At 56.6% G+C, this 26,012-nt stretch overlaps 2 protein-coding genes across 2 annotated transcripts; both read right to left on the bottom strand.

The window, feature by feature from the left end:
* Positions 1-37: 37 nt before the first annotated feature.
* ATAD3A (ATPase family AAA domain containing 3A) lies at positions 38-20,833 on the bottom strand. Its single transcript, XM_033228733.1, has 15 exons — positions 20,585-20,833; positions 19,268-19,369; positions 18,908-18,967; positions 17,406-17,475; positions 16,010-16,175; positions 15,707-15,776; positions 12,265-12,420; positions 11,622-11,678; positions 11,229-11,354; positions 10,800-10,924; positions 9,900-9,951; positions 7,772-7,842; positions 6,463-6,630; positions 4,856-4,964; positions 38-801 (listed from the first exon to the last, which is right to left on the bottom strand). Exons 1-15 carry the CDS (start codon positions 20,720-20,722, stop codon positions 655-657), a joined length of 1,617 nt encoding a protein of 538 aa, XP_033084624.1. The 5' UTR covers positions 20,723-20,833; the 3' UTR covers positions 38-654.
* LOC117093458 (60S ribosomal protein L23a) lies at positions 14,295-14,861 on the bottom strand. Its single transcript, XM_033228738.1, has one exon. The coding sequence runs from the start codon at positions 14,843-14,845 to the stop codon at positions 14,375-14,377; it is 471 nt and encodes a 156-aa protein (XP_033084629.1). The 5' UTR covers positions 14,846-14,861; the 3' UTR covers positions 14,295-14,374.
* Positions 20,834-26,012: the final 5,179 nt, after the last annotated feature.

Here is a 26,012-nt window from a genome sequence, read left to right on the forward strand (position 1 = left end):
ACCCCACCCCGCGTCAGCCAAGGGACAGACACAGCGGTGAGGCACCTGTGGGACTTTATTAGGTAAACAGACCCCAGCTCCAGCCACAGGCTTGAACTGGCCAGCTGAGCGTGGCCTCAGACGCCGGCCAGGTTCCCTCCTCCCGGCCACAGCCTGGGGCTCTCAGGGCCACCAGAGTACACAGGGCTCTCGGGGTGTGCCGGCTGCAGTGGGAAGCAGGCTTCAGGCCACCCCACCTCGGTCTGGTCCTGGCAGGGGCCCCAACACCCGGCTCTGCTGTGGGAGCCGAGAACAGAGACATCACCGGCCCCTCTCCTGCTGCCCTGGGGGCTCAGCCAGCACCCACCCTCCCCGTGGCATGGGCAGGGGCTGGGGTGCAAAGCCTCCCCCTCCCACTCCGAGTCACATGGAAAATGGGTCTCCCAAGTGTCTTAAGGGGCAGGACGGAGGCCTGCCCCTCCCTAGCCAGTGCCCACAACAGGGGGTGTCCTGGGGGGTAGAACGGCCGCCCCCACCACAAGCTAACCTGGTGCACAGAGGCCCTGGGCACAGCCCTTCCCCATCCAGGAATATTTCCTAAATGTGCAGGGCCGGCAGTTGGGGGTGGGAGGGGACCGCTGACAGGCTCCCTGAGGTGTGGGTCTCGCCGTGGACTCAGGATGGGGAGGGCTCGTCCCCGCGCCCAGGCCCTTCTGACTTCAGCCAGCACATCTTCTGCTGGTGCTGCTGGACAGCATCTTGCACACAGGCGTCCATCATGGCCTCGGTGAGGACCCCGTCCTCGGAGGCATATGCCGTGGCCTAGTGAGGAGAGAGGGAGCTGAGGGAGGCCGCCGTGGGAACCCCCCACCCCCAATGCACACCAGGGCCCCGAGGTGGGGAGGGTCCAAACCAGGGGCACCAGGACAGCCTCAGGGTGAAACACCGGCTTCCTGCACCTCAGCAGAGCCCAGCACGCGTGTGGACACCGGGAGCGGCCCCTGCAGTGCCACAGTCCTGCCTGCGTCCTCAGCACTGCTGTTTCTCAGTGACTTTCTAATAACAGAAAGCCCGAGGCGAAGCCCCACTGACTGCAGACCCAGGGCAGCTCCCAAGAGGCAGGAGGGAATTGCAGACCCTCTGTGTGTCTCAGCTGTAGCCAGGTAGCGTCCCCGAGTCGCACTGCACCTCAGACCCTCAGACCCTGACCCTCACCAGCCACCAGGGCAGAGGCAGCCACTGCCCACCTCAGGGCACCAAGGCCAACTCTGCCCCGACCTCCCTGTCCTCCTGGCACAGGGCTTGGCATCCAGCACACGGAGGCTGGAGCTGCTGGGACCGGGGCCCTTGGTGCTGTCTCAGGCATCTCAGGTCCAGCCCTTCTGCCATGGACAGGTCGCTCGCCATCCCAGTGCCAGTGAAAGGCGTGGAGTCCCCAAGGGGAGGCACCTGTGGGTCAGGGTCTGGGCATGGGGATGCCCACTGGGCACCATGCTCAGGAGTGCACCAGGACGCCTGGAGGAAGCACAGGGCAGGGGACGCTTCCCAGACAGCTGAGTCGGTCCCTAACCCCGTCCTGGCTGTGCCTCCCAGAGGCAGGATTCATCTCACAGGGTAAAGGACAGCAGCGCACCATCCTCCCACAACACGGCTGCCACGACGGAACCTGCCATGGGGATGACCATGTGGTGCCCGTCCCCTCTGGCACCACCCACCCCTCGCCAAGAGCCACTGTGTGGGGAGACACCGACTGGAGCTGGACCGCCACTGTGGCTCAGGGGCCCAGGAGTGCCCAGCATCATTTTTGGTCTTGAGCCGACCCAAGAGAGTTCAAACAGGTGCAGGAACCCTCAGGGTGCACCCGAGTGGCTGCACCTCACCCAGAGCCCAGTGGAGGAAAGGGGCTGAGCAGATGCTCACGGGGCCACCCCACCAGGAAGCACGGGACCTGGCAGGAGCCCACCAGAAGTGACAGCTAAATGTCATGTGGCCTCCTGGGTGGGATTCTGGGGCAAGACCCCATCCCATGTGGGGCCAACAGTGACACAGGACGTTCACCACGTGGCAAGGCCCCGGGCCTGGGAGCTCTCTGTGCTACCCTTGCAACTTTTGTGAGAACCAAAAATCTTCAAACTATAAAAGGTCAAAGACAAGACCTGGACCTGATATCTTCACGTGTGAATTCACAAAACATGAAGAATCAGCAGCACTCCTCAAACTCTGGGACAAATTGAAGAACATTTCTCACTCATCCTAGGAGGCCAGCATTACCCTGGTATCAAAGCCAGACAAAGACATCACGAGAAAAATGACAGACCAATATCCCTGATGAGCATCACTGGCAAAGTCCTCAAGAAAATGCCAGCAGAATGAATTCAGCAGTATACTTAAATGACTCTACACCACGAAGAAGCAGGATTTATTCCTGGAATGCAAGGATAGTTCAACATACGAAAATCAGTCAATGTTCCACATATGAAATGTTCATACAAAAATCAGTTGATATTAGCAGAATGGAGGAAAGAAACTACATGACCATCTCATCTAATTTAGGAAAAGCATTTGACCAAATTCAACACCCTTTTATGAGAAAAACATTCAAGAGGCTGTGTGCGGTGGCTCACGCCTGTCATCCCAGCACTTTGAGAGGGCAAAGGGGGCAGATCACCTGAAGTCAAGGAGATCCACCGCCTCGGCCTCCCAAAGTGCTGGGATGACAGGCGTGAGCCACTGCACCCAGCCTAAATTATTATTTTGTTTATTTATTTATTTATTTTTGAGATAGAGTCTCGCTCTGTCGCCCACGCTGGAGTGCAGTGGCGCAATCTCGGCCCACTGCAAGCTCTGCCTCCCGGTTCATGCCATTCTCCTGCCTCAGCCTCCCAAGTAGCTGGGACTACAGGTGCCTGCCACCAGGCCGGTTAATTTTTTTTTTTTCTATTTTTCAGCAGAGACAGGGTTTCACTGTGTGAGCCAGAATGGTCTCGATCAACTAACCTCATGATCTGCCTGCCTCGGCCTCCCAAAGTGCTGGGATTACAGGCGTGAGCCACTGCGCTGGGCCAGCACAAATTATTATTATTTTTAGTTTTAGTTTTAGTTCTTTGAGATGGAGTCTCACTCTGTTGCCAGGCTGGAGTGCAGTGGTGTGATCTCGGCTCATTGCAACCTCTGCCTCCTGGGTTCAAGCAATTATCCTGCCTCATCCTCCCAAGTAGCTGGGATTACAGGTATGTGCCACCACACCCAGCTAATTTTTGTATTTTTAGTAGAGATGGGGTTTCACCATCTGGTCAGATGGTCTCCATCTCTTGACCTCGTGATCCGCCTGCCTCGGCCTCCCAAAGTGCTAGGATTACAGCTGTGAGCCACCGTACCCGGCCTATTGCTATTTTTTTGAGATAGAGTCTCACTCTGTCACTCAGGCTGGAGGACAGTGGCACCATCTCGGCTCACCGCATCCTCCGCCTCCTGGATACAAGAGATTCTCCTGGCTCAGCCTCCTAAGTAGCTGGGACTACAGGCATGCACCACCAATATACCCAGATAATTTTTGCATTTTTAGTAGAGGCGAGGTTGGCCATGTCGGCCAGGCTGGTCTTGAACTCTTGGCCCCAGGTGATCCTCTTGCCTCGGCCTCCCAATGTGATGGGCTTACAGGCATAAGCCACTGTGCCCGGCCCAAATTATTCTTATTTTTTAAGACAGGGTCTCGCTCTGCTGCCTAGGCTGGAGTGCAGTGGCACAATCACAGCTCACTGCAGCCTCGACCTCCTGGACTGAAGTGATCCTCCCACCTCAGCCTCCCAAGCAGCTGACATTACAGGCATGTGCTACCAGGTCCGGCTAATTTTTTCATTTTTGTAAAATTTCCAGGCTGGTCCTGAACTCCTGGCTTCAAATAATCTGGCTGACTTGACCTCCCCAAATGCTGGGAATACAAGCGTCAGCCACCACCATGCCCGGCCTCTGCTTGCTTAGTTGTGGAAACAGACCTGGTCCCAAGTGGGGACAGCCTAGAACACAGACCTCAGCTGACCCATAAGAATGGGGTTTGAGATCTGGGGCTTTGTCACAGCGGCATAACCCAGCCTGTACTGACTAATACAGCCCCTATAGACCCCGGCTCCAATGTTTAAATCGGGGTACTTGGCTACTTCATTAATCTGACACACATTCATTCAAAAGCGCTGCTAGGTTGAGTGACCAGGTTGTCACACAGACTCGGCAGACCCCAGAGGCGGCGATGACTGTGCAAACTTGGTGTTTTCGGCCCCACAGACCTGGTTTTGCTTTTCCAGCAACCTCCAAAGACCAAAGCTTTCTGGATGGCCACGCCCACTGCTCTGAGTCCTGGTCCCCTGTCCCTGGAGCAGCCACGCAGCTGCAGGAGTGGGGCCTCCAAGGAACAACTGGCTGTGGGACAATCAGAGGCCACTCCCACCTGTGTGTCAAACAGGACCAAGCCCAGGGACCTGGTCCAGAAAACACAACGTCCCTCCATCCCGACCCCCCGACTCACACAGGGCCTGTCCTGACGAGCATTTACACCAGGAGGTGCCTGTTGGCCAAGGTGAGAGTCTAAAGCCTCCCACCCCACCCAGCAGAGTGCAGGCTACTGCAATGCTGGACTATCTTCCAGAGAGCCCCGTATGACCGTCAGCCACTAAAATGGGCCCACCCTCCTGAAGGCATGAGCAGGTGGGCGCCGCCATGTGGAGTGGCCCAACTGGGGCGGGTGCCCCGTGTCACGTCTATGCACAGCAAACCCCTCAACAGAAGTTCCCGTGTGATACTGGTGCTGGGACAGGCACAACTGAGTGTCTCCACAGCAGCTGGGCTCCCGTCTGGGTGGGTGCGCCTGAGCCTGACTCACCTGCCAGGACACAGCCAGCTGAGCGATCTCCCTGCCCGACATGCCCTCCGTCAGCCGAGCGATCTCCGAACACTTCCTCCCGTAGTCAAACTGGGCCAGCTTCAGACGCCTGGGGAAGGAGTTCCCAAGTGGGCCGGCCAAGGCAGCAGCTCCCACACCACGAGGTAGGGACTGGAAGACAGGCAGCCAGGCGGGCACCCATGCCAGAAGTCCCCTTGGGAGGGGCCCTCTCCCTGTGACAGCCCAGCTCTGCACCCTCTGTCTGCTGCAGGCCAGGCCCAGACTGAGCAGGAAGAGAGAGGCTGCAGGGCCTGGAGATAGCCCCAAACACTCCTCACAGCAGCCCTGCCCACAGCTGCTCACACAGCACCCACAGGATGCATGGCCTTTACGCTGGCAGTGGCAGGGCCCTCACTTCTAGAAAAGCATCTGACTGAAGGCCACAGACGCCAAGTCATGGTGCCAGGGCTACAAACAGCCGTGGGGGCGGGGGAGCCCAGGGCAGGGGAGGGCATAGGGAAACAGGCTCAGACAGCTGGGCTGGCACGGAGCAGGCGGCAGCGGCAACCAGGCTCTCTTTTGTCGTCACTGGCGACAGCAGGGATTTGGGTCAGGTGCACAAAAGGACTCAGAAACCAGGGCCCTGGGGACGCCAAGAAGTGGAGCAGCCTCTGCTCATCTGGAGTGTTCCTGAGGCAGCCGGCGCGTGGCCCCAGGGCCCCTCATCACCTGGAGGGCCCTGCCCCCTGTGCCTGCTGCATCCACCGCCAGCAATAGGGAGCCTGATGGCCTCAAGGCACAAGTGCAGCCGGAGCCACGCCCCACACCATGAGGCTCCAGGGCCGGGCGTGGCAGCTGGAGGAAGGCCAGGCCAGCAGCCAGCAGGGGACCATGAGGAGCCTGTCCCTCCAATCCCGACACAGGGGGGTCTCAGAGCAACATTCCACGTCACCTCCCATCGGGGTGGCTGGGCACAGGATTTCCTTACAGCCTTCCCCGGAGTGAAGAGGAATGGAAAAGAAGGCTGAGCACAGTAGCTCACATCTGTAATCCCTGCACTTTGGGAAGCTGAGGAGGGTGAATCACTTGAGGTAAGGAGTTCGAGACCAGCCTGGCCAATATCGTGAAACCCCGTTTCTACTAAAAATTAAAAAAAATTAGCCAAGCATGGTGGTGGGTGACTGTAACCTGAGCTACTCAGGAGGCTGAGGCAAGAGAACTGTTTGAACCCGGGAAGCAGAGGATGCAGTGAACTGAGATCACACCACTGCACTCCAGCCTCGGGGACAAGAATGACACTCCGTCTCAAAAAAAACAAAAAAAGGAATGCTGAAAGTTTGTAAGTGATGGTGGACTCTGTCCCCAAACCCGAGGAGACGCCGCCAGGCTGTTCTCAGGTGGGGATGAGGAAAGGGGGACGGGACTTCCCTGGATGTCCCCAAGGCCTCTGGGACTCTTGGGGCCCACAGGCTCCTGTGGAAAACTGCAGGACAGGGAGGTGGTGCCCACCCCTGTGACGGGGCCTGCTGGGAGCGTCTGGAGAGCAGGGGCGGGTTGGGCCCTGAGCAGGAGTCCCTGGACAGGGGGTGGGTGAGCAGGACACTTACTGCTTTCCTTCTGTGGCCGGCTTAAGAACATACTTGTCAAAATACATTCTCACCAGGCGCTCCCGCTCCTCCTGCCGCGGCAGATCGAAGTGAACCATCACGTCGATGCGGTCGTTGATGGCCCAGTCGAACTGCTCGGGCTGGTTGCTGGCCAGGACCAGCATGAACCTGCGGGGTGGGGATGAGGATGCCGGGGCTGGTGGCCGAGCTGCGCCGAGGGGAACGGGGCCACCTCAGCCCCCACAGGAAGCATCTAAAGCGGCAGGAAACACGAGGACACAGCACAGCCCTGGTCGGCCGCCTGCCCGTGTACCCAGCTGGGCCTCCGCCCGGCTTCCTGGGCCTCTGTTCTTGCCCCATATGGCACTTCCCCGCTGACCCTCGCCCTGCCTGATAGGCAGCGCCGGGACCACCACCAGTCCTGCTGCCTGAGCCCCGCTGTGCTGGGAGCAGAGAAGCGGGACCCAGATTCCATGTCAAGAGTGGCCACATGAGCCAGGAATAAGACCTCGGGGGCCCGGGTACAGCGAAGGCTCAGCAGGGCCTCAGCCCTGCCTCTCTGAGAAGGACCTGAGCCAGGGCTCCAGGGAGCGTCTACCGGCAGCAGCTGAGCCAGGGAGCCCAACAAGCCTGAGGAGTCGGCCACGGCCGCCCGGCAGGACGTGATCCTCCTGTGACACGATTGGGGCTGGAGGGGCCCAGGAGACCAAGAAAACTCAAACTTAGGGGATTTGGAAGGAAGTAGGGAGCCTGCCGCGGGGCGATCACCATACTGGGGACCTCTGGGCAGAGGCTCACGGAGGACGCACAAAGTGGGGAGGGCCCCAAGCCTGGAGGGTGATTCCCGTCCAGCATCCGGAGGGGGGGACCGAGGCCCCAGGCTCCACCCAAACACTCAGGACCTGCTCGTGCCCAGCTTCCCGTGGGAGCAAACGTGTCTCCATCTCCCACCCCAGGGCACCCACACCCTCCAAGGGCGGCCCCAGCAGAGCCTCAGACGATCAGACCACCTCCCTTGCAGGTACAGGACCGCGGAAACCCAGGGGCAGAGGGACCTGCAAGCTGGGGCGGCATCGCACAGGGCCGTGAGGACAGGACTGACCCCGGCTCTGCCCAGGAGGCCCCCGCATGTTCCTCAGTGACACTTCATGCTGTCCCAAGCTGGGCCATTCCCAGGGGACCTCCGAGGGGGACACGTTGAGGCCACGGGTGCTGCCCAGCACTGTGATCCAGGGCCCCTGAGGTCCCTCGGTGCGAACCAAGGGCGACGGCTGCACAGCCCTGCCTGGGGCCCAGGACGCTCCCTCACTTGCTGCTGTGCTGGCCCGTGCGGTACAGGAAGGCGTTCAGGGTGGCCCGGAGGTCCTCGCTTATCTTCTCCTACAGAGAAGGTTCCGGCTTTAGACACCAGGAGCAGAGCCTTGTAAACAGCCACAGGAGAAGGTCCCACAGGCCTCCCTCCTGCAGGGAGCAGGGACGCGACGACTTTCATGGATCTAGACTCAAAAGCCTGACCAGGGCCAGGGGCAGTGGCTCATGCACGTAATGTAGCATTTTGGGAGGCTGAGGAGGGCAGATCACCTGAGGTAGGCAGTTTGAGGCCATCCTGGCCAACATGGTGAGACCCCGTCTCCACTAAAAATACAAAAATCAGCCAGGCGCGGTGGCACACCTGTGGTCCCAGCTATGTGGGAGGCTGAAGCAGGAGAATCACTTCAACCTGGGAGGCAGAGGTTGCAGCGAGCTGAAATTGCACCGCTGCACTCCAGCGTGGGTGACAGAGCGAGACTGTCTCAAAAAAAAACAAGAACAAAAACAAAAACAAAAAAAACCCTGACTGGGCATGGGGGCTCATGTCTGTAATCCCAGAACTTCAGAAGGTCAAGGTGGGAGCATCTCTTATAGCTCAGAAGTTTGAGCCCAGCCTGGGTAACGAGGGGAACCTGGGTGGCAGAGGTTGCAGCGAGCTGAAATTGTACCGCTGCGCTCCAGCATGGGAGACACAGTGAGAATCTGACCGAAAAAAAAAAAAAAAAAGCCTGACCGGGCGTGGGGGCTCACGTCTGTAATACCCACACTTCAGAACGTCAAGGCAGGCAAATCTCTTTAACTCAGAAGTTCGAGCCCAGTCTGGGCAACGTGAGGAAATTCCATCTCTACTAACATTACAAAAAAAATTAGCTGGGCATGGCACTGTACCCCTGCAGTCCTGCCTACGAGGGCGGCTAAGGCAGGAGGACGGCTTGAACTCAAGAGGTCGAGGCTACAGTGAACTGTGATCGCGCCACTGCACTCCAGCCTGGGCGACAGAGACCCTGTCTTAAAATGATAATTAAAAGGCTGGGCATGGTGGATCACGCATGCAATCCCAGTATTTTGGGAGGCAGAGGTGGGAGGATCATTTGAGATCAGGAGTTTTCGACCAGCCTGACCAACATGGTGAAACCCCATCTCTAGTAAAAATACAAAAAACGGCCGGGCGTGGTGGCTCAAGCCTGTAATCCCAGCACTTTGGGAGGTCGAGGCGGGCGGATCACAAGGTCAGGAGATCAAAACCATCCTGGCTAACATGGTGAAACCCCGTCTCTACTAAAAATACAAAAAAATTAGCCAGGCGTGGTGGCAGGTGCCTGTACTCCCAGCTACTCAGGAGGCTGAGGCAGGAGAATGGCATGATCCTGGGAGGCGGAGCTTGCAGTGAGCCGAGATCGCACCACTGCACTCCAGCCTGGGGGACAAAGCGAGACTCTGTCTCAAAGAAAAAACAAACAAACAAAAACAAATAAACAAAAAACGTAACTGGGAATGGTGGCCAAAGCATGTAATCCCAGCTACTTAGGGGGCTGAGGCAGGAGACTAGCTTGAATCCAGGAGGTGGAGGTTGCAGCGAGCCAAGATTGCGCCACTGCAAGCCAGCTTAAGCCATAGAGCGAGACTTCCTCTCAAATAAATAAAAATAAAAATAGACCAGGGCATCCGGGTGTGGTGGCTCATGCCTATAATCCCAGGACTTTTGGAGGCGAAGGCGGGCGGATCACCTGAGGTCAGGAGTTCAAGACCAGCCTGGCCAACATGATGAAACCCCATCTCTACTAAAAATAGAAATACTGTCTGGACAGGGTGGTGGGCACCTGTAATCCAAGCTACTTGGGAAGCTGAGAGAAAAATCGCTTGACCCAGGAGGTGGAGGCTGCAGTGAGCTGACATTGTACCCCTGCACTCCAGCCTGGCTACAGAGAGAGATTCCATCTCAAAAAACAAAACAAAACAAATCTCAAAAGCCATAACTTAACTTTCAGCTGACCTAAAAAATGCTATTTTTCACACAAAACTTAGAGAGAAAAAGCCATTGATCAGAGGGCTGCAGCCTGGCCCAGGGAGACGTCTGTGCCCACTCCACCAGCCCTGTGGTCAGACAGAGGCTCAGTGACACTCACAGTGGCTCGTTTCCGAAGGAAGGCATCCGCTTCGTCCACGAAGAGCAGGAGGCTGTGAACGAGAGGGAGGCCAAGCACGGCGAGAGTGACCCCTGCAGCGGCCCACAGCAGCGTCGGGCTGTGACGGGAGCAGGCCGAGCGCGCAGATCCCCAAGGGGTGCAGCCTCTGCCCCATTGGGAGCCCTAAGTCCTGGGTCTGACAGAAGCCCATCAGCCTGGCCTCTGGGCAGGTGACCACGGCCCAGCCTCACGAGGCCCCGGGAAGCCAACGGCACACGGAGGCAACAGACTCTGCCCCGCAGGCTTCACCCCCACCCGGCCCAGTGCAGCGCTGGCGGCCGCTCAGAGTCCACACCAGGGGCAGGATCTTCTAAAGTGAAAGGTCAAAGGCCAGAGGGGAGGGTGCCAGCCATGAGGAATGTGGTGCCAACGGGGACAGCTGCGGTCGCAAGTGTGGCCAGGCTGTGCCCTGCGTGGGGTCACTGTGGGACCTATTGAAGGGTGTGTGCCGTGCTGTCCTCAGCTAACTTCCAAATGGTTCTACCAAAAGGAGCCGGTGCCCACGCCCACCTGCACGCGTGTTGGAGGGAGGGCGGCCATGGAGGAGGCGCCCCTGCAGCTGTGAAGACCCCTCTCCCCCTACACACACCCACCTCCCTTCTGCCCTGAGCCAAGTATCCCACTGGCAGCCTCCACACGCTGGGGGCCTCGTGTCCACCAGGGTCCACACTCAGGGGACCTTCCCTCCGAGGGACCCTCCACCGGGCCTCCTGCGTGGCCACAAAGACAGAGCTACAGAAAGACCATGAGGGCCCGGAAAGCCACCTGGACCCCCTTCCCCGAAGGCAGCCTGCTGGGCCGCAGTGAAGGGCCTGTGTGGATGCTGTGGGGACGTCTCACCCGCGCCGGCTGGTATTGGCCCAGTCAAACAGCTTGTGCATGGCGGTCACGCCTTCCCGCCCCATGGGGGCCACGTCCCCGCCTGTCATGATGGCATAGTCCATGCCCGAGTGCACGGCAAGTTTCTAGACAGGAAGAGTGAGGGGAGACAGAACAGATGTTCCCTCTGCCTCGGCAAAGCCTGCACACTCCACCCGGAGTGTGGAGCCCCTGCCGGGCGTCTGCCTGGAAGCCACCGCCTGCCAGACAGGAGACGTCCCCTGCCTGGAAGATGGGAGGCGCTGTTGCCCACACCAGCACGCTGACCCTACATGAGGGTGGGCAAAGGCCTAAGGGGAGTCCACTTCCCAGGCGGCCGACCCCCAGACACCTGCAGGCAGGTGAGACCCCAGCGGCCCCTGGCCCACCTGCGCAGTCAGGTGCTCTCACCTTCGCAAACAGCGTCTTCCCGGTGCCTGGTGGCCCATACATCAGGACGTTCCTGTACAGGCTGCGGTTCTTCTTCGTGTTCCTTGTTGCTATGGCAATGTCGCGCACCCGCGCTTCCAGGCTGGGCTGCCGGGGAAGACGGGTGCTTGGGGGACACACTCAGGGCCCAAGGAAGCCTCGGGGGCAGGGGCTGCAGCAATGCCCTGGTGCGGACTCCACTCCTCGGGGTGCCGCTCAGCTCACGGGCAGCCTATCCCTGGCACAGTCCCAGCAGTCGCATCTCAGAAGCCGAAAGCTCCTGGGTGACACCTCGAATGCCAGCAAGGGCCACAGCCTGGCGCATCTCCGGGGTCCCCTCCCTGCACCTCCCCCGGCCCAGGCACACCGACTTACACTCAGCACAACACCCTCCAGCGCGTCCTGGGGCCGACTGAGGAGCCGCCGGCTGACCTGCCGGAGGGGAAGGGCATTGGGTCACCTGCCACAGCCACGGCTCAGCCACCAACGCACAGACATGCTCGGTAACACACCGAAACAGAGTTGCCCCAAAGCACAGCCAGGACTGGCCAGGAGCTGGAACCCCGCCGTGCTGGGAGAGAGGGTGACTACTGCTGGGATTGGGGGCATTTTCCGGTTCCTTATTGGTTTTTATTTCATTAACCACCCACTGAGTGACCTGTGGAGACCCCACCACCCCCGTGTGGAGAGCAGGCACCTCGGGGGCTGGCCAGTGGCGTGGCTCCCCAGGGAGGCCGCCAGACACCGTGGCCTGCAGCAGCTTCCCTGACACAGAGCCCCGAGCAGGGGAGACCGAGGCAGATGGGCGAAGGGTCTCACTGATGCAGACCCCTAAGCTACAGCGCTGGACAGGAAAACCCAGGCGTGATGCAGCATGCAGGTGCCGGTCATCTGGGGAAAGGGCTGGGACAGGAGGGTGTGCGCGGACAGGAGGGTGTGCGCGGGGGGGCTCTGCTCACGGCAGGGAGGGGACTCAGCCAGGAACCGCACTCAGGGAGGGCCAGGCCCTCGCCGCTACCTGGAAGGGGTGCTGCAGTGCCTCCAGCACCGTGATGCGGGACGTCTCCCTCACCAGGGACGGCTTCCACAGCCGAGCCTCGATGAAGCGGGCTGCGGCAGCTGTCCCATTCTTGGCAGAGTAGACCCCGCCAGCCAGCAGTGTCAGCCCAAGCACCTGCAGCAGAGATACCGCACTGGCGTGCCTGCCCCACCCTCCCTCCCTCCACCAGCGGGAGATGCACGGGGCTGCCCCCACCCTCTCTCTGCCCAAGGGAGAAGCACTGGGCTGTGTGCTGGCAGCACAGGAACCCGAATTCCTGGCCCCGAATCCCATAGTCACTCGGTTACAGGAGGCAGGTGGGGCCGTCATATCGCCCTCACTCAGGGCCATTTTCTCTGCAACTGGCAGCATAAATCCTGCAAAGCCCCGGTCACTGTGCAGGGCCCTGGGCAGACCCAGCCGGATATCTCACAGGACCACACCCTCTGCTACTGTCTGGGCCATTAAAAATGGTACTTTCTTCCTGGAAAACAAGGCTAACCCGAAATCTCTAACTCGTCTTAAAAATCGATTAGGGCCGGGCGCGGTGGCTCAAGCCTGTAATCCCAGCACTTTGGGAGGCCGAGACGGGCGGATCACGAGGTCAGGAGATCGAGACCATCCTGGCTAACACGGTGAAACCCCGTCTCTACTAAAAATACAAAAACTAGCCGGGCGAGGTGGCGGGCGCCTGTAGTCCCAGCTACTCGGGAGGCTGAGGCAGGAGAATGGCGTAAACCTGGGAGACGGAGCTTGCAGTGAGCTGAGATCCGGCCACTGCACTCCAGTCCAGGCGACAGAGCGAGACTCCGCCTCAAAAAAAAAAAAAAAAAATCGATTAGGCCGGCTGGCGCGGTAGCTCAGGCCTGTAATCCCAGCACTTTGGGAGGCTGAGGCGGGTGGATCACCTGAGGTCGGAAGTTCGAGGCCAGCCTAACCAACCTGGAGAAACCCTGTCTCTACTAAAAAACAAAAAATTAGCTGGCCATAGTGGCACATGCCTGTAATCCTGTCTACGTGGGAGGCTGAGGGAGGAGAATCGCCTGAACCCGGGAGGCGGGGGTTGCAGTGAGCTGAAACCGTGCCATTACACTCCAGCCTATGCAACAAAAGCAAAAGTTTGTCTCAAAAACAAACAAAAATGTAGGTCAGGCCTGGTGGCTCACCCATGTAATCCCAGCACTTTGGGAGGCCAAGACAGGCTGATCACTTGAGGTCAGAAGTTCGTGACCAGCCTGGCTAACGTGGTGAAACCCCATCTCTACTAAAAATAGAAAAACTGCCCGGGCCTGGTGGCACAGGCCTGTATTAGCTGGGCGTGGCGACGTGAGCCTGTAATCCCAGTCACTCGGGAGGCTGAGGCAGAACTGCTTGAACTGGGGAGGTGCAGCTTTCAGTGAGCCGAGATGGCGCCACTGCACTCCAGTCTGAACACAGAGCAAGACCCTGCCTCTAAACACAAACAAACGTCAACGGTGCATTAAGCAGCTCCCTCATGTTCTCACGTGACGCCGTCTCACCAACACAGGTGGAACCACCACCGGCGACATTCACCGTCACACTGGCGAGGCCACGGGCAGGCGCTGCAGTCACAGCACAGGGCGCCGACACCACGGCAGAGCAACTGCCCACTGTGTGCCAGGTACCTACTGTGTGCTGGGCACGGGGGAACGGAGGACGCAGCCGTGTGCGACGTAGTGCACCACCACAGCAGGCCGGAGCCTGAGCACAGAAGAGTGAGGCTTTAAACGAGAGAGGAATCTGTGAACTTCAAACTCTCAGGGTTTTATAAGGACTAAAGAAGGTTTTTGCAAAATGGAGTCAGGGTCTTTTTTTTTTTTTTTTGAGATGGAGTCTCGCTCTGTGGCCCAAGCTGGAGTGCAGTGGTGGGATCTCGACTCACTGCAACCTCCACCTCCCAGTTCATGTGATTCTCCTCCCTCAGCCTTCTGAGTAGCTTGGACTACAGGCGCCCACCACCATGCTTGGTTAATTTTTGTATTTTTTTTTTTGTTTTTTTTTTTTTTTTTTTTTTTTATGTTGAAAAGATATATATATATATATTTAGAATTAGGCAGCTGGACTCAGTTTAGATGATCCCAATTTTGTTGGCAACATCCAAAGCGTCGTAATCAGGAGCTAGTCGAACATATGCCTTTTTCTCTCCATCAGGCCGAATCAGGGTGTTGACCTTGGCCACATCAATGTCATAGAGCTTCTTCACAGCCTGTTTAATCTGGTGCTTGTTGGCTTTAACATCCACAATGAACACAAGTGTGTTGTTGTCTTCTATCTTCTTCATGGCTGACTCAGTGGTCAGCGGAAACTTGATGATAGCATAGTGGTCAAGCTTGTTTCTCCTGGGGGCGCTCTTCCGAGGATATTTGGGCTGCCTCCGGAGTCGCAGTGTCTTGGGCCGCCGGAAGGTGGGTGACGTGCGGATCTTCTTTTTTTTGTGGCTGTGGACACCTTTCAATACTGCTTTCTTGGCCTTTAAAGCCTTTGCTTTGGCTTCGGCTTTAGGAGGGGCAGGAGCTTCCTTCTTCGCTTTCGGCGCCATCTTGTGAAAGGCTTTTTTTGTTTTGTTTTTTAGTAGAGACGGGGTTTCGCCATGTTAGCCAGGATGGTCTCGATCCCCTGACATCGTGATCCACCTGCCTCTGCCTCCGCCTCCCAAAGTGCAGAAATTACAGGTGTGAGCCACCACTCTTGACATTTTTTTTTTTTTTTTTTTGAGACGGAGTCTCGCTCTGTTGCCCGGGCTGGAGTGCAGTGGCCGGATCTCAGCTCACTGCAAGCTCCACCTCCCGGGTTTACGCCATTCTCCTGCCTCAGCCTCCCGAGTAGCTGGGACTACAGGCGCCGCCACCTCGCCCGGCTAGTTTTTTTTGTATTTTTTAGTAGAGACGGGGTTTCACCATGTTAGCCAGGATGGTCTCGATCTCCTGACCTCGTGATCCGCCCGTCTCGGCCTCCCAAAGTGCTGGGATTACAGGCTTGAGCCACCGCGCCTGGCCGACAATTTTTTTCTTGAGACAAGGATTTGTTCTGTCGCCCAGGATGGAGTGCAGTGGTGTGATCTCAGCTCACTGCAGCTGCGACATCCCTGGGTTTAAGTGATCCTCCTACCTCAGCCTCTCGAATAGTGGGATCACAGACGCTGCTACCACACCCAGCTAATGTTTCATTTTTTTGTAGACATGGGGTCTCACTGTGTGGCCCAGGCTGGCAACTGTGGTTTCTTCTTCCAGCTTGAGAAGGGAGGAGCAGCTGTGGCCAGCAGGTACAACATGGGTTTGCTCTGTGCTGGCAGAGCGCCAGGGCCTGTGCAGAGCCAGCAGGGACAGGACCCGGGGCTCCAGGAGGCCCCCACAGGCGGCCCCTCAGCCACCTCCCAGCCCTATTTTATAAGAATGTTTACCGTGGCTGTCACTTTCTTCTGATCCGTCAAAAAGGCATGGAATCCTTCCCCAAACAAGGTGCCAGCCGTCCTGTGGGGAAAGCAACGATGTGACCAGGACGGACAAGAAGATCCATGCCACGTAGCAAGAGCAGGTTGAGGCCCTGAGATGGCGGCCTGGCCTTGCCATGACAGAGAGGCAGTGACCCCACCAAGGAGCCAGCCAACGGCAGTCAGGCCTGGAAGAGCTGGAGCACCCCAGGACCAGCAACTCACACCTGCGTGGCTCCGTCTGCAGCCAGCATGGGCCTCGGCAGCGCTCACCTGATGGACTCCAAGACGGTCTGACGGTGCTCGGCCGCCTTCAGGTGGATCTGCTCGCGGATGATGTCTGCGTTCTCTCGTTCGGCCTTGGCACGTGCCCGGGCCTCAGCCTCCACTCGCAGTATCTCGTTCTTCTGCCGCAGCTCCATCTCCCGCTCCACGGTGGCTGCCCCAGAGAGGCAGGGCAGCTCAGTGCCACACAGTACAGCACGTCTGCCTCCGTCCACACGGTGGACAGCCCCACGCCACGGACCGGCCCACCCTGCTGGCAGGCTAAGGCCACGGACAGGCCTACACTGCCACCAGGCCCACACCACGGACAGGCCACCATGGACCAGCCCAGGCCACTGACAGGTCCACACTGCCAACAGACTAAGGCCACGGACTGGCTCACGCCACGGACAAGCCCAGCCCATGGGCAGGCCCACACCACAGCCCGCACCACGCCACAGACAGACACACACAGGCCTTTGTAGGAATGGTGCACATGCCGGCCCTGCCCGTGGATTAGAGCCCCTGAAATCCGACCCAGAGGCCCAGGCCCCTTCTCAGGACGTTCCCTTTAAAGCAAAGAACTGGAATGTGGAGTTCCCAGAGAAGCCCCCTCACACAGAAACCCAGCTGTCAGAACTCAGAGACGCGTGCCGTGCCGTGTGTCTGGCTATTGAATAGTAAATGTGCACACCCCACCACAAGCCCATCCCCGGTGAAAAGTGGTGACAAACATTCGCCTGGAGCCCTCACCGACAAATGCCACATGGCACCAAATACCTGTGATCCTCATTGGGGATAGTAAAGATAGTAAACAGGACAGTACAGACCCATGTTCTAAGCAGAACACAGAGACTCACGCCTGTAATCCCAGCACTGCGGAAGGCCAAGGCTGGTGGATCACGAGGTCAAGAAGTTCAAGACCAGCCTGGTCAACATGGTGAAACCCTGTCTCTACTGAAGATACAAAAAAAATCAGCCAGGTGTGGCGGCGGGCACCTGTAATCCCAGCTACTCAGAAGGCTGAGGCAGAATTGCTTAAACCCAGGAGACGGAGGCTACAGTGAGCTGAGATTGTGCTACTGTACTCCAGCCTGGGTGACAGAGCGAGACTCCATCTCAAAAAAAAAAAAAAAAAAAGACCCATGTTCTTCCCATGAAGCGAAGCAGCTCCCGCCCTCCACGCGCAAGCCCTGGTGTCTCGCCGCAGGCAGAGGCGTCTTCTCAGTGGGAGTCCGACCCCTGGAAGCCCTGGCAGCCTTGCCCACTGCATCGGTAGCTATGAGGGGCTCAGGCTCAGTGCACGCCGGGCAAGTGTCTGTCAGGCGCTGAGGTCCACAAGCAGCCCCTGCTCTCCAGGCTGCCACCACGGCCTCCGCCCCAGCCAGGAGAGCAGACAGCCTACCTCGCCGCATGGCCTCCTGCTTCTGCACGGACTCTTCCTGCTTCCGTAAATTCTCCTCATTGAGAAGTTGCTGAGAAGAAGCCACAGAAAAAGAGAAAAGCCTTTAAAACCAGAAAAATGCTCAACACCAGTGCAGAGGTTGTGTCTGCCCCAGGACCATGGGCTCCAAGCGTCCCGCGCACCTGGGGGCCTGCAGATGCCACAGCCTGACACAGACATGGGTGACATCGGCCAGGACGGCAGTCGCTGAGGGGCTGCTTTCAGGAGCCCAAACTCCCCAGCGGCAGAAAACAGCCCCACTGCGGCTTCCCTGAGAAGGGCCACTGCGCGGCAGACCTCCCAACACCACCGCCCTGATTCACGCTGTGCTGAAGGAAGCCTCTGTCTTCTGCCAATTAAACGTTAAAGCTACAATGGCCACAACAGGCAACACGTGAATCCCACCTGTGAGCGCAGGACTGAGGGCGACGGGCCCTAAGGAGCAGGGAACAGATGTCACCCAAGCTTTTCTGATGGGCCCAGAGACCTGCTCTCTGCCACTGACCAGCCATCACAAGCACGACCTCCCACGCTGCCAGCTGGGCACCCGGGTGGGAGACAAGGAGGCTCCACGTGCCTGGAGAGCCTCTGCTGCGGAGACCACGCAGGGGGTGTGCAGGGGGTGATTCTGCCTGTGTGGGAGTGTATGCGCGGGGGGGGTGTGTGCCTGTAGTGGGAGATGTGCCCATGCGGGGGGGTTGTGCATGCCCATGTGGGTGTAGGCGGGGGTGTGTGTGCCCGTGTGCGAGTGTGTGTGTGCCCATGTGCGGGTGTGTGTGCCCGTGTGTGGTGTGAGGGGATGTGTACATGCCCGTGTGTGGGGTGTGTGTCCATGTGTGTGGGGGTGTGTACCTGTGTGCAGGGTGTGTGTGCGTGTCCGTGTGCGGGTGTGTGTGCCCGTGTGCGGGTGTGTGTGCCCGTGTGTGGGGTGTGTGTCCATGTGGGGGGATGTGCACCTGTGTGCAGGGTGTGTGTGCATGTCCATGTGCGGGTGTGTGTGCCCGTGTGCGGGAGTGTGTGCCCGTGTGTGGGGATGTGTACGTGCCCGTGTGCAGGGTGTGTGTCCATGTGGGGGGATGTGCACCTGTGTGCAGGGTGCGTGTGCGTGCCCGTGTGTATGGGGGTGTGTTTGCGGGTGTGCGTGTGTGGGCCTCTGTGGAGGGGTGTGTGTGTGTGGGCCTATGTGTGCAGGGGTGTGTGTGCCCGTGTGTGCAAGGAGTGTGTGTTACCGTGTGGGGGGTGTTTGTGTCTCCCTGTACGTGTGCACACATCTCTACATGCCTGTGCACGTGTGCCAGCGCGTCTGTCTGAGAAGCTTCCCCTGCACTGGTACCACCGTCACCACCGTCACCACCATCAGCAGCCCCAGCGTTCTTGTCCCACGGCCTGTGACCCCCCCGACCGGCACGAAGCGGCCTACGTTCTCAGGGACGCAGGCGCCTGGCAGGGGAGGCTCAGCTCACCTGCTGCTTCAGTTGGTCCTCGTAGCGCTGCCGGGCCAGCTTGTCTTGATACTGGGCCCTCTGCGGGAGAAGAGGGTGGCAAGGACACTTCTCAGCCGGGAGCTGCACTCAGGGCCAAGCCGGCCGGGCACCGGGACTCCCACGCGCCATCAGCCTCACACAAACATGCGGGGGGCGGGGACCTCCCGTCCGGCTCAGCAGTGAGGGACTTTACAGGTCTTAGGCGTTTGTGCAAGGCTGTTCCAAGGGCAGCTCTAAAGGCTGACTCCAGAGCGCCCGGGACAGCACCGGGTTCCTAGTCCTGCCCTGAGCCATCCCCTGGAGTCGGGCGGCTTCCCTTGCGGCCTCTCGCGCTCTTACCGCCTGGTGCTGCCGCGTCTCCTCGCTCAGGGTCTTCCTCCTTTCCTCGGCCTGCGCCCGGATCTGCTCGCTCCTGAGCTGCTCCACAGCGGCCTCGTACTCCTGCAGAGCACAGCACTCACCAGCTGGCACTTCTCAGGGCTGGCGCTGCCTGACAGTCCCTCCTGTGTCTGCACGGGCCCCGGCACGGCAGACTCCGTACCCAGACTAGTGTGTGCAGCAGGCTCGGGGCTTCCAGCCGCATCTGCACCCAGGCTCAGGCCCTGGAGGAATCCAGACCCGCAGGCAGAGAAGCACCAGCAGAAGCCTGCGAAGGCGCCAGGGAGGGACGCCGGACGCCAACGCCACCCCCAAGGCTGTTTCTGGGCAGCTCCGGTCAGGTGTTCACTTTTGGACCGTGATGAGCTCGTGCCTATTCTAGGAATCCTGCTGGGTGGGCCGGGCGTGATGGCTCTAGCCTACAATCCCAGCGCTTTGTGAGGTCAAGGTGGGCGGATCACCTGAGGTCAGGAATTAGAGACTAACCTGGACAACATGGTGAAACCCCATCTCTACTAAAAATATAAAAATTAGCCAGTTGTGGTGGCGGGCTCTTGTAGGCCCAGCTGCTCGGAGGCTGAGGAAGGAGGTGGAGGTTGCAGTGAGCCGAGATCACGCCACTACACGCCAGCCTGGAAGACAGACTGAGACTCTGTCTATAAAAAAATAAAAATATGAAACAGGGCAGGCATAGTGGCACATGCCTGTAATCCCAGCACTTTGGGAGGTCAAGGCAGGTGGATCACTTGAAGTCAGGAGTTCGAGACCAGCCTGGCCAACATGGTGAAACCCTGTCTCTACTAAAAATATAAAAAGTAGCCAGGTGTGGTGGCACATGCCTGTAATCCCAGCTATTCAGGAGGCTGAGGGAGGAGAATTGTTTGAACCCAGGAGGCGGAGGTTGCAATGAGCCCAGAAGGCACCACAGAACTCCAGCCTGGGAAACAGACTCCATTTCAAAATAAATAAATAAATAAAATAAAACAAAAAAATCCTGCTGAGCATAATGAAATGAGGTGAGAACCTCAAGAAGACCCAGGTCCTCCAGACGACAAGACACCCTCACCAACACTGGTCCTCCCTCTCGGGTGGCACTGCAGCAGTGTCTCTCACCTCCCCTTGTTTCCTTCTATGAAATGAGGCGCCCAAGCTCGGCCCTGGGCCCCACTACTGCCCATGTACACGTCGCTGGCCCTATCCACCGGCAGTAGCCCACGAATCTCCACGCCCAAACGCCATGTGCACCCCGGCCTCCGGGCCCGTGCAGGCCCCACTCACTTTGAGCTTGGACTGTTGCTCCAGCTGCAGCGTCTGCTCCTGCATCTGTGCCAGATTCAGGGCGTCCTTGGCATAACCTGTGGATGCAGGGGCACGGAGGGCAGGTGTTAGGATACCCGGATGCCACTGGGCAGGCATGCACACCAGCCAAGGGGTTTTCTGGAATCCACAGCCACGCCTCAACCTCAAAGCCCCCAGCCCTGCCTCACCATCCTCCTTCCCAGTCAGACCTGGCGTGACGATGCACCGTCCCCAGCACACGGGCTAGTGCATTTGTGGGGTTTTACCCCCCACGGACGGTCTTGGAGAGTCACATCGGGAAGGCCATCGCACGTGGACGGGAGGAGGCTATTTCTCAATTCAACGGAAAGTCAGGCGATGGCTAAAGGGTCCTCTATTTCTTCACATTAGATATGCTTTTCCTAAGCTTCCAATGGCTATTGTCATTGATCTGCCATCAAGCACGTGCAGGCAAAAAAGGGAATGAGTAAGAACTGGATACCAGCTAACACGCTCAGGGTGACGAGGTCAAGCGTACGACAACGTCCCGTTACATTTTGTTCCTAGTGGGGAACTAACATTGGTTGACGTTTGGGTGTTCTGGGACAGAAGTACATATTCTCCGAGCTGCTGAGGCCTAAGCATCGGGTCTCAAAATATTCCGGGATGACAGTTTTCTCATCACAAAATTTCACCACAAAAAGCTCTCGCTGCGGCTGGGCGCGGTGGCTCAAGCCTGTAATCCCAGCACTTTGGGAGGCCGAGACGGGCGGATCACGAGGTCAGGAGATCGGGACCATCCTGGCTAATACGGTGAAACCCCGTCTCTACTAAAAAAATATAAAAAACTAGCCGGGCGTGGTGGCGGGCGCCTGTAATCCCAGCTACTCCGGACGCTGAGGCAGGAGAATGGCGGGAACACGGGAGGTGGAGCTTGCAGTGAGCTGAGATCCGGCCACTGCACTCCAGCCTGGGCGACAGAGGGAGACTCCGTCTCAAAAAAAAAAAAAAAAAAATCTTTGGCTGGGCGCGGTGGCTCACACCCGTAATCCCAGCGCTTTGGGAGGCTGAGGTGGGCGGATGGCGAGGTCAGGAGATCAAGACCATCCTGGCTAACATGGTGAAACGCCATCTCTACTAAAAATATAAACAATGAGCCAGGCATGGTGGTGGGTGCCTGTAATCCCAACTACTCAGGAAGCTGAGGCAGCAGCATGGAGGCCTGAACCTGGCAGGCGGAGTTTGCAGTGAGCTGAGATTGTGCCACTGCACTCCAGCCTGCGTGACAGAGTGAGATTCTGTCTCAAAAAAAAAAAAAAAAAACTTCTGTCCGGCCACGGTGGCCCATGGAGAAAATATTCAGGGCCTCAGGGAGTTAATCATAAAGGGGACTAAAGAATCCATGTCCCGAACCCAGAATCTTACCCGAATATTTAATATACAGCAAGGAAAAGATAAAGGGCCTATAACTTTTTTTTTTTTTTTTTTTTGAGACGGAGTCTCGCTCTGTCGCCCAGGCTGTAGTGCAGTGGCCGGATCTCAGCTCACTGCAAGCTCCGCCTCCTCGGTTTATGCCATTCTCTCGCCTCAGCCTCCCGAGTAGCTGGCACTACAGGCGCCCGCCATCTCGCCCGGCTAATTTTTTGTATTTTTTTAGTAGAGACGTGGTTTCACCATGCTAGCCAGGATGGTCTCGATCTCCTGACCTCGTGATCCGCCCGTCTCCCAGGCTTGAGCCACCGCGCCCGGCCAACTTTTTTTTTTTTATAGACAGAGTAAAAGAATGTGGCCGGGCGCGGTGACTCACGCCTGTAATCGCAGCACTTTGGGAGGCCGAGGCGGGTGAAACAAGAGGTCAGGAAATCGAGACCATCCTGGCTAACACAGTGAAACCCCGTCTCTAGTAAAAATACAAATAAATTAGCCGGGCGAGGTGGCGGTGCCTGTAGTCCCAGGAACTCGGGAGGCTGAGGCAGGAGAATGGCGTGAACCCGGGAGGCGGAGCTTGCAGTGTGCTGAGATCCGGCCACTGCACTCCAGCCTGGGAGACAGAGCAAGACTCCGTCTCAAAAAAAAAAAAAAAAAAAAAAGAACAGATTAAAAGAATGAGAGAATATGCTGGTTTAGGTGTCAAGGATCTTCTTGGGCAAGGTATTTGTCACTAACTATTGGCCAGGTATTAACCACAAATTACAAAGGAAAGAGAAAGAGAAAAACAAACCTATAGAAGAGATTCTAAGAGATAGGAAAATAACATCTTCGAGGAAAGAGAACCACTGATAGAGGGAACAGAGAAAGTGAGAGAGAGACAGTGTCAAAGAGAGAGAGAGAGAGAAGGATAGAAGTAGTAAAGGAAAAGCAATCTGCCCCATTCTTTTAAAAGCCAAGGGTAGGTCCGGCGTGGCAGCTCACGCCTGGAATCCCAGCACTTTCGGAGGCTGAGGAGGGCAGATCACAAGGTCAGGAAATCGAGACCATCCTGGCTAACACGGTGAAACCCTGTCTCCACTAAAAATACAAAAAATTAGCCAGGCACGGTGGCGAGTGCCTGCAGTCCCAGCTGCTAAGGAGGCTGAAGCAGGAGAATGGAGTGAACCTGGGAGGCGGAGGTTGCAGTGAGCCGAGATCCTGCCACTGCCCTCCAGCCTGGGTGACAGAATGTGGGGAAAAGAAAGAGAGATCAGCCTGTTACTGTGTCTATATAGAAAGAAGTAGACATAAGAGACTCCATTTTGTTCTGTATTTGAGATGCTGTTCATCTGTGACCCTACCCCCAACCTTGTCCTTGCAAGAGACTTGTGCTGTGGTGACTCAGGGTTTAATGGATTTTGGGCTGTGCAGGATGTGCTTTGTTAAACAAGTGCCTGAAGACAGCTTACTGGCTAAAAGTCATCACCATTCTCTTAATCTCAACTACCGAGGGACAGGGACACAGCCACAGGTCGCAAGGACCTCTGCCTAGGAAAGCTAGGTATTGTCCAAGCTTTCTCCCCATGTGATAATCTGAAACAATGCTGCTAACAGGTTTATGGAGATGTTTGCACATGCATCTCAAGGCACAGCATTTTCTTTTGAACTTCTTCATGTCACAGAGATCCTTATTCATATGTCTTACTACTAATTTCCCCCTACAATGATCCTATTATCCTGCCACTCCCTTATCTTTAAGATGGTAAAGATAATGATCAATAAATACGGAGGGAACTCAGAGACCGGTGCCGGCTGGGTCCTCTGTGTGCTGAGCGCTGAGCCGGTCCCCTGGGCCCACTTTTTCTTTTTTTTTTTTTTATGTAACCAATCATTTTATTATTTTCTTTTTTTTTTTTTTTTTTTTGAGACGGAGTCTCGCTCTGTGGCCCGGACTGGAGTGCAGTGGCGCGATCTCCGCTCACTGCAAGCTCCACCTCCCGGGTTTACGCCATTCTCCTGCCTCAGCCTCCTGAGTAGCTGGGACTACAGGCGCCCGCCACCTCGCCCGGCTAGTTTTTTGTATTTTTTAGAGACGGGGTTTCACCGTGTAGACCAGGATGGTCTCGATCTCCTGACCTCGTGATCCGCCCGTCTCGGCCTCCCAAAGTGCTGGGATTACAGGCTTGAGCCACCGCGCCCGGCCTCATTTTATTATTTTCATCAACAACCAATACAGCAACACAAATTGACCGCCACTCCTCAAGGGAACCGTTTTTGTCATTTAGAGTAAGGCCCTGAATGAGCTACCTACATGGCACATAGTATTTACAACATGCAAATGGAGACCTAAAGGCTCATGATGGGAATAGAAGGTGGCTGTGTACAGAGGAACAGAAATGGAGTTATGGGAAGCTCAATCAACAATTGGCAACAAGCTAGGTCAGTAGTTTGCCAAACTGGCCATCTATGCAGTGCCTGAGTTTTGGTTCTGGGCCTGGATCATGTACGAAAGGCAGTAAAGCCTGGGTGCCATGAATCACACCTACAATCCCAGCACTTTGGAAATCTGTGGTGGGAGGATCTCTTAAAGCCGGGGCCTTGAGCCCACCCTAGGTAGTAAAACCAAGCCCTTGTATCTAAAAAACAAAAGGGCAGGTAGATTCCACAGAAATAATGTTGCAGGAAGGGGGTGATAAAATACACGAAACATGGACACACAGCAAACCCTCAACTGTTTCATTGGCTCCCAGTGTCTTAATCTGCTAACATTAAAAGACCCCCTAAACCCAGCAAGCTTTTCATTTAAAATTCCTTCAGTGAGGTACATCTAGGGAAAAAGTCTCTAAAGTGTGCCGATAAATTAGGCTCCTTGAGTGCTGCCTTGGAGTAGGAAATGCAGCATTAGACAGACTGCCTAAGCAAGCTGGGTAAAACCCAGTTAAAAATAGCAAACTCTCAGGAGGTCACTTCCTTGTGCCCAGGCAGACCCAACCAAAGGCATGATTCACAGTAAAGCTTAAAAAAAAAAAAAAAAAAAAAAAAAAAGCCGGGCGCGGTGGCTCACGCCTGTAATCCCAGCACTTTGGGAGGCCGAGACGGGCGGATCACGAGGTCAGGAGATCGAGACCATCCTGGCGAACACGGTGAAACCCTGTCTCCACTAAAAATACAAAAAAACTAGCCGGGCGAGGTGGCGGGCGCCTGTAGTCCCAGCTATTCCGGAGGCTGAGGCAGGAGAATGGCGGGAACCCGGGAGGTGGAGCTTGCCGTGAGCTGAGATCCGGCCACTGCACTCCAGCCTGGGCGGCAGAGCGAGACTCCGTCTCAAAAAAAAAAAAAAAAAAAAAAAAAAAAAAAAGCAGCCACGCCATTAAGACGACTAAAATTATGCTGTGGTAACTTCAACAGCTAGATTATCCAAGGACTTGGAAAATTCACCTTCTGATGTCCTCCAAGACAGATTCCATTTTTTATGCACCTTGTTCTTTACTCAGACCTGTAACTTCAGTGTGGAGTGAACAGTAACACCTAGTTTTCCTCAAACTTCTCTTGAGTGCTAGAGAGAAGGTGCTGGCCCTTAGAGCCAAAGAGGTTATTGGTTAATAACACCTAGAGAAAAACAAAACTGTTGGTGAAAGATTCCTCAGACATGGTTACCCCCCACTCCTTGCATTCTCCAGTTTTTCTTTGTGTATACTTTGTGTCTCATTTCTTTTCTCAAGTCTCCTTTTCCACCTAATGAGAAACGCCCACGGGTGTGGAGGGGCTGGCCACCCCTTCAACAGAACAAGACTCCATCTCAGAAACAGAAAAGAAAAGAAAAGAAAAGAAAGAAAGAAAACGCCAGAGTAAATTTAAAACCTATACTTGAGGCCAGGTGTGGCGGCTCATGCCTGTAATCTCAGCACTTCGGGAGGCCGAGGTGGGCGGATCACCTGAGGTCACGAGTTCAAGTACAGCCTGGCCAACATGGTGAAATCCTGTCTCTACTAAAAATATGAAAGCTTGTCTCAAAAAA

The sequence above is a fragment of the Trachypithecus francoisi genome, unplaced genomic scaffold (assembly GCF_009764315.1).
Source record: "Trachypithecus francoisi isolate TF-2019V2 unplaced genomic scaffold, Tfra_2.0 Lachesis_group12, whole genome shotgun sequence".
NCBI lineage: Eukaryota > Metazoa > Chordata > Mammalia > Primates > Cercopithecidae > Trachypithecus > Trachypithecus francoisi.

Coding starts and splice junctions, on each gene's coding strand:
- ATAD3A (XM_033228733.1), bottom strand. CDS start 20,722: ATGCCTGCCCAGTGGCATCCGGGTATCCTAACACCTGCCCTCCGTGCC. Junction 17,476..18,907: donor AGGACCAACTGAAGCAGCAG/GTGAGCTGAGCC, acceptor GCTTCTTCTCAG/CAACTTCTCAATGAGGAGAA. Junction 4,965..6,462: donor CCGGCCACAGAAGGAAAGCA/GTAAGTGTCCTG, acceptor CTCCTTCCCCAG/GCGTCTGAAGCTGGCCCAGT.
- LOC117093458 (XM_033228738.1), bottom strand. CDS start 14,845: ATGGCGCCGAAAGCGAAGAAGGAAGCTCCTGCCCCTCCTAAAGCCGAA.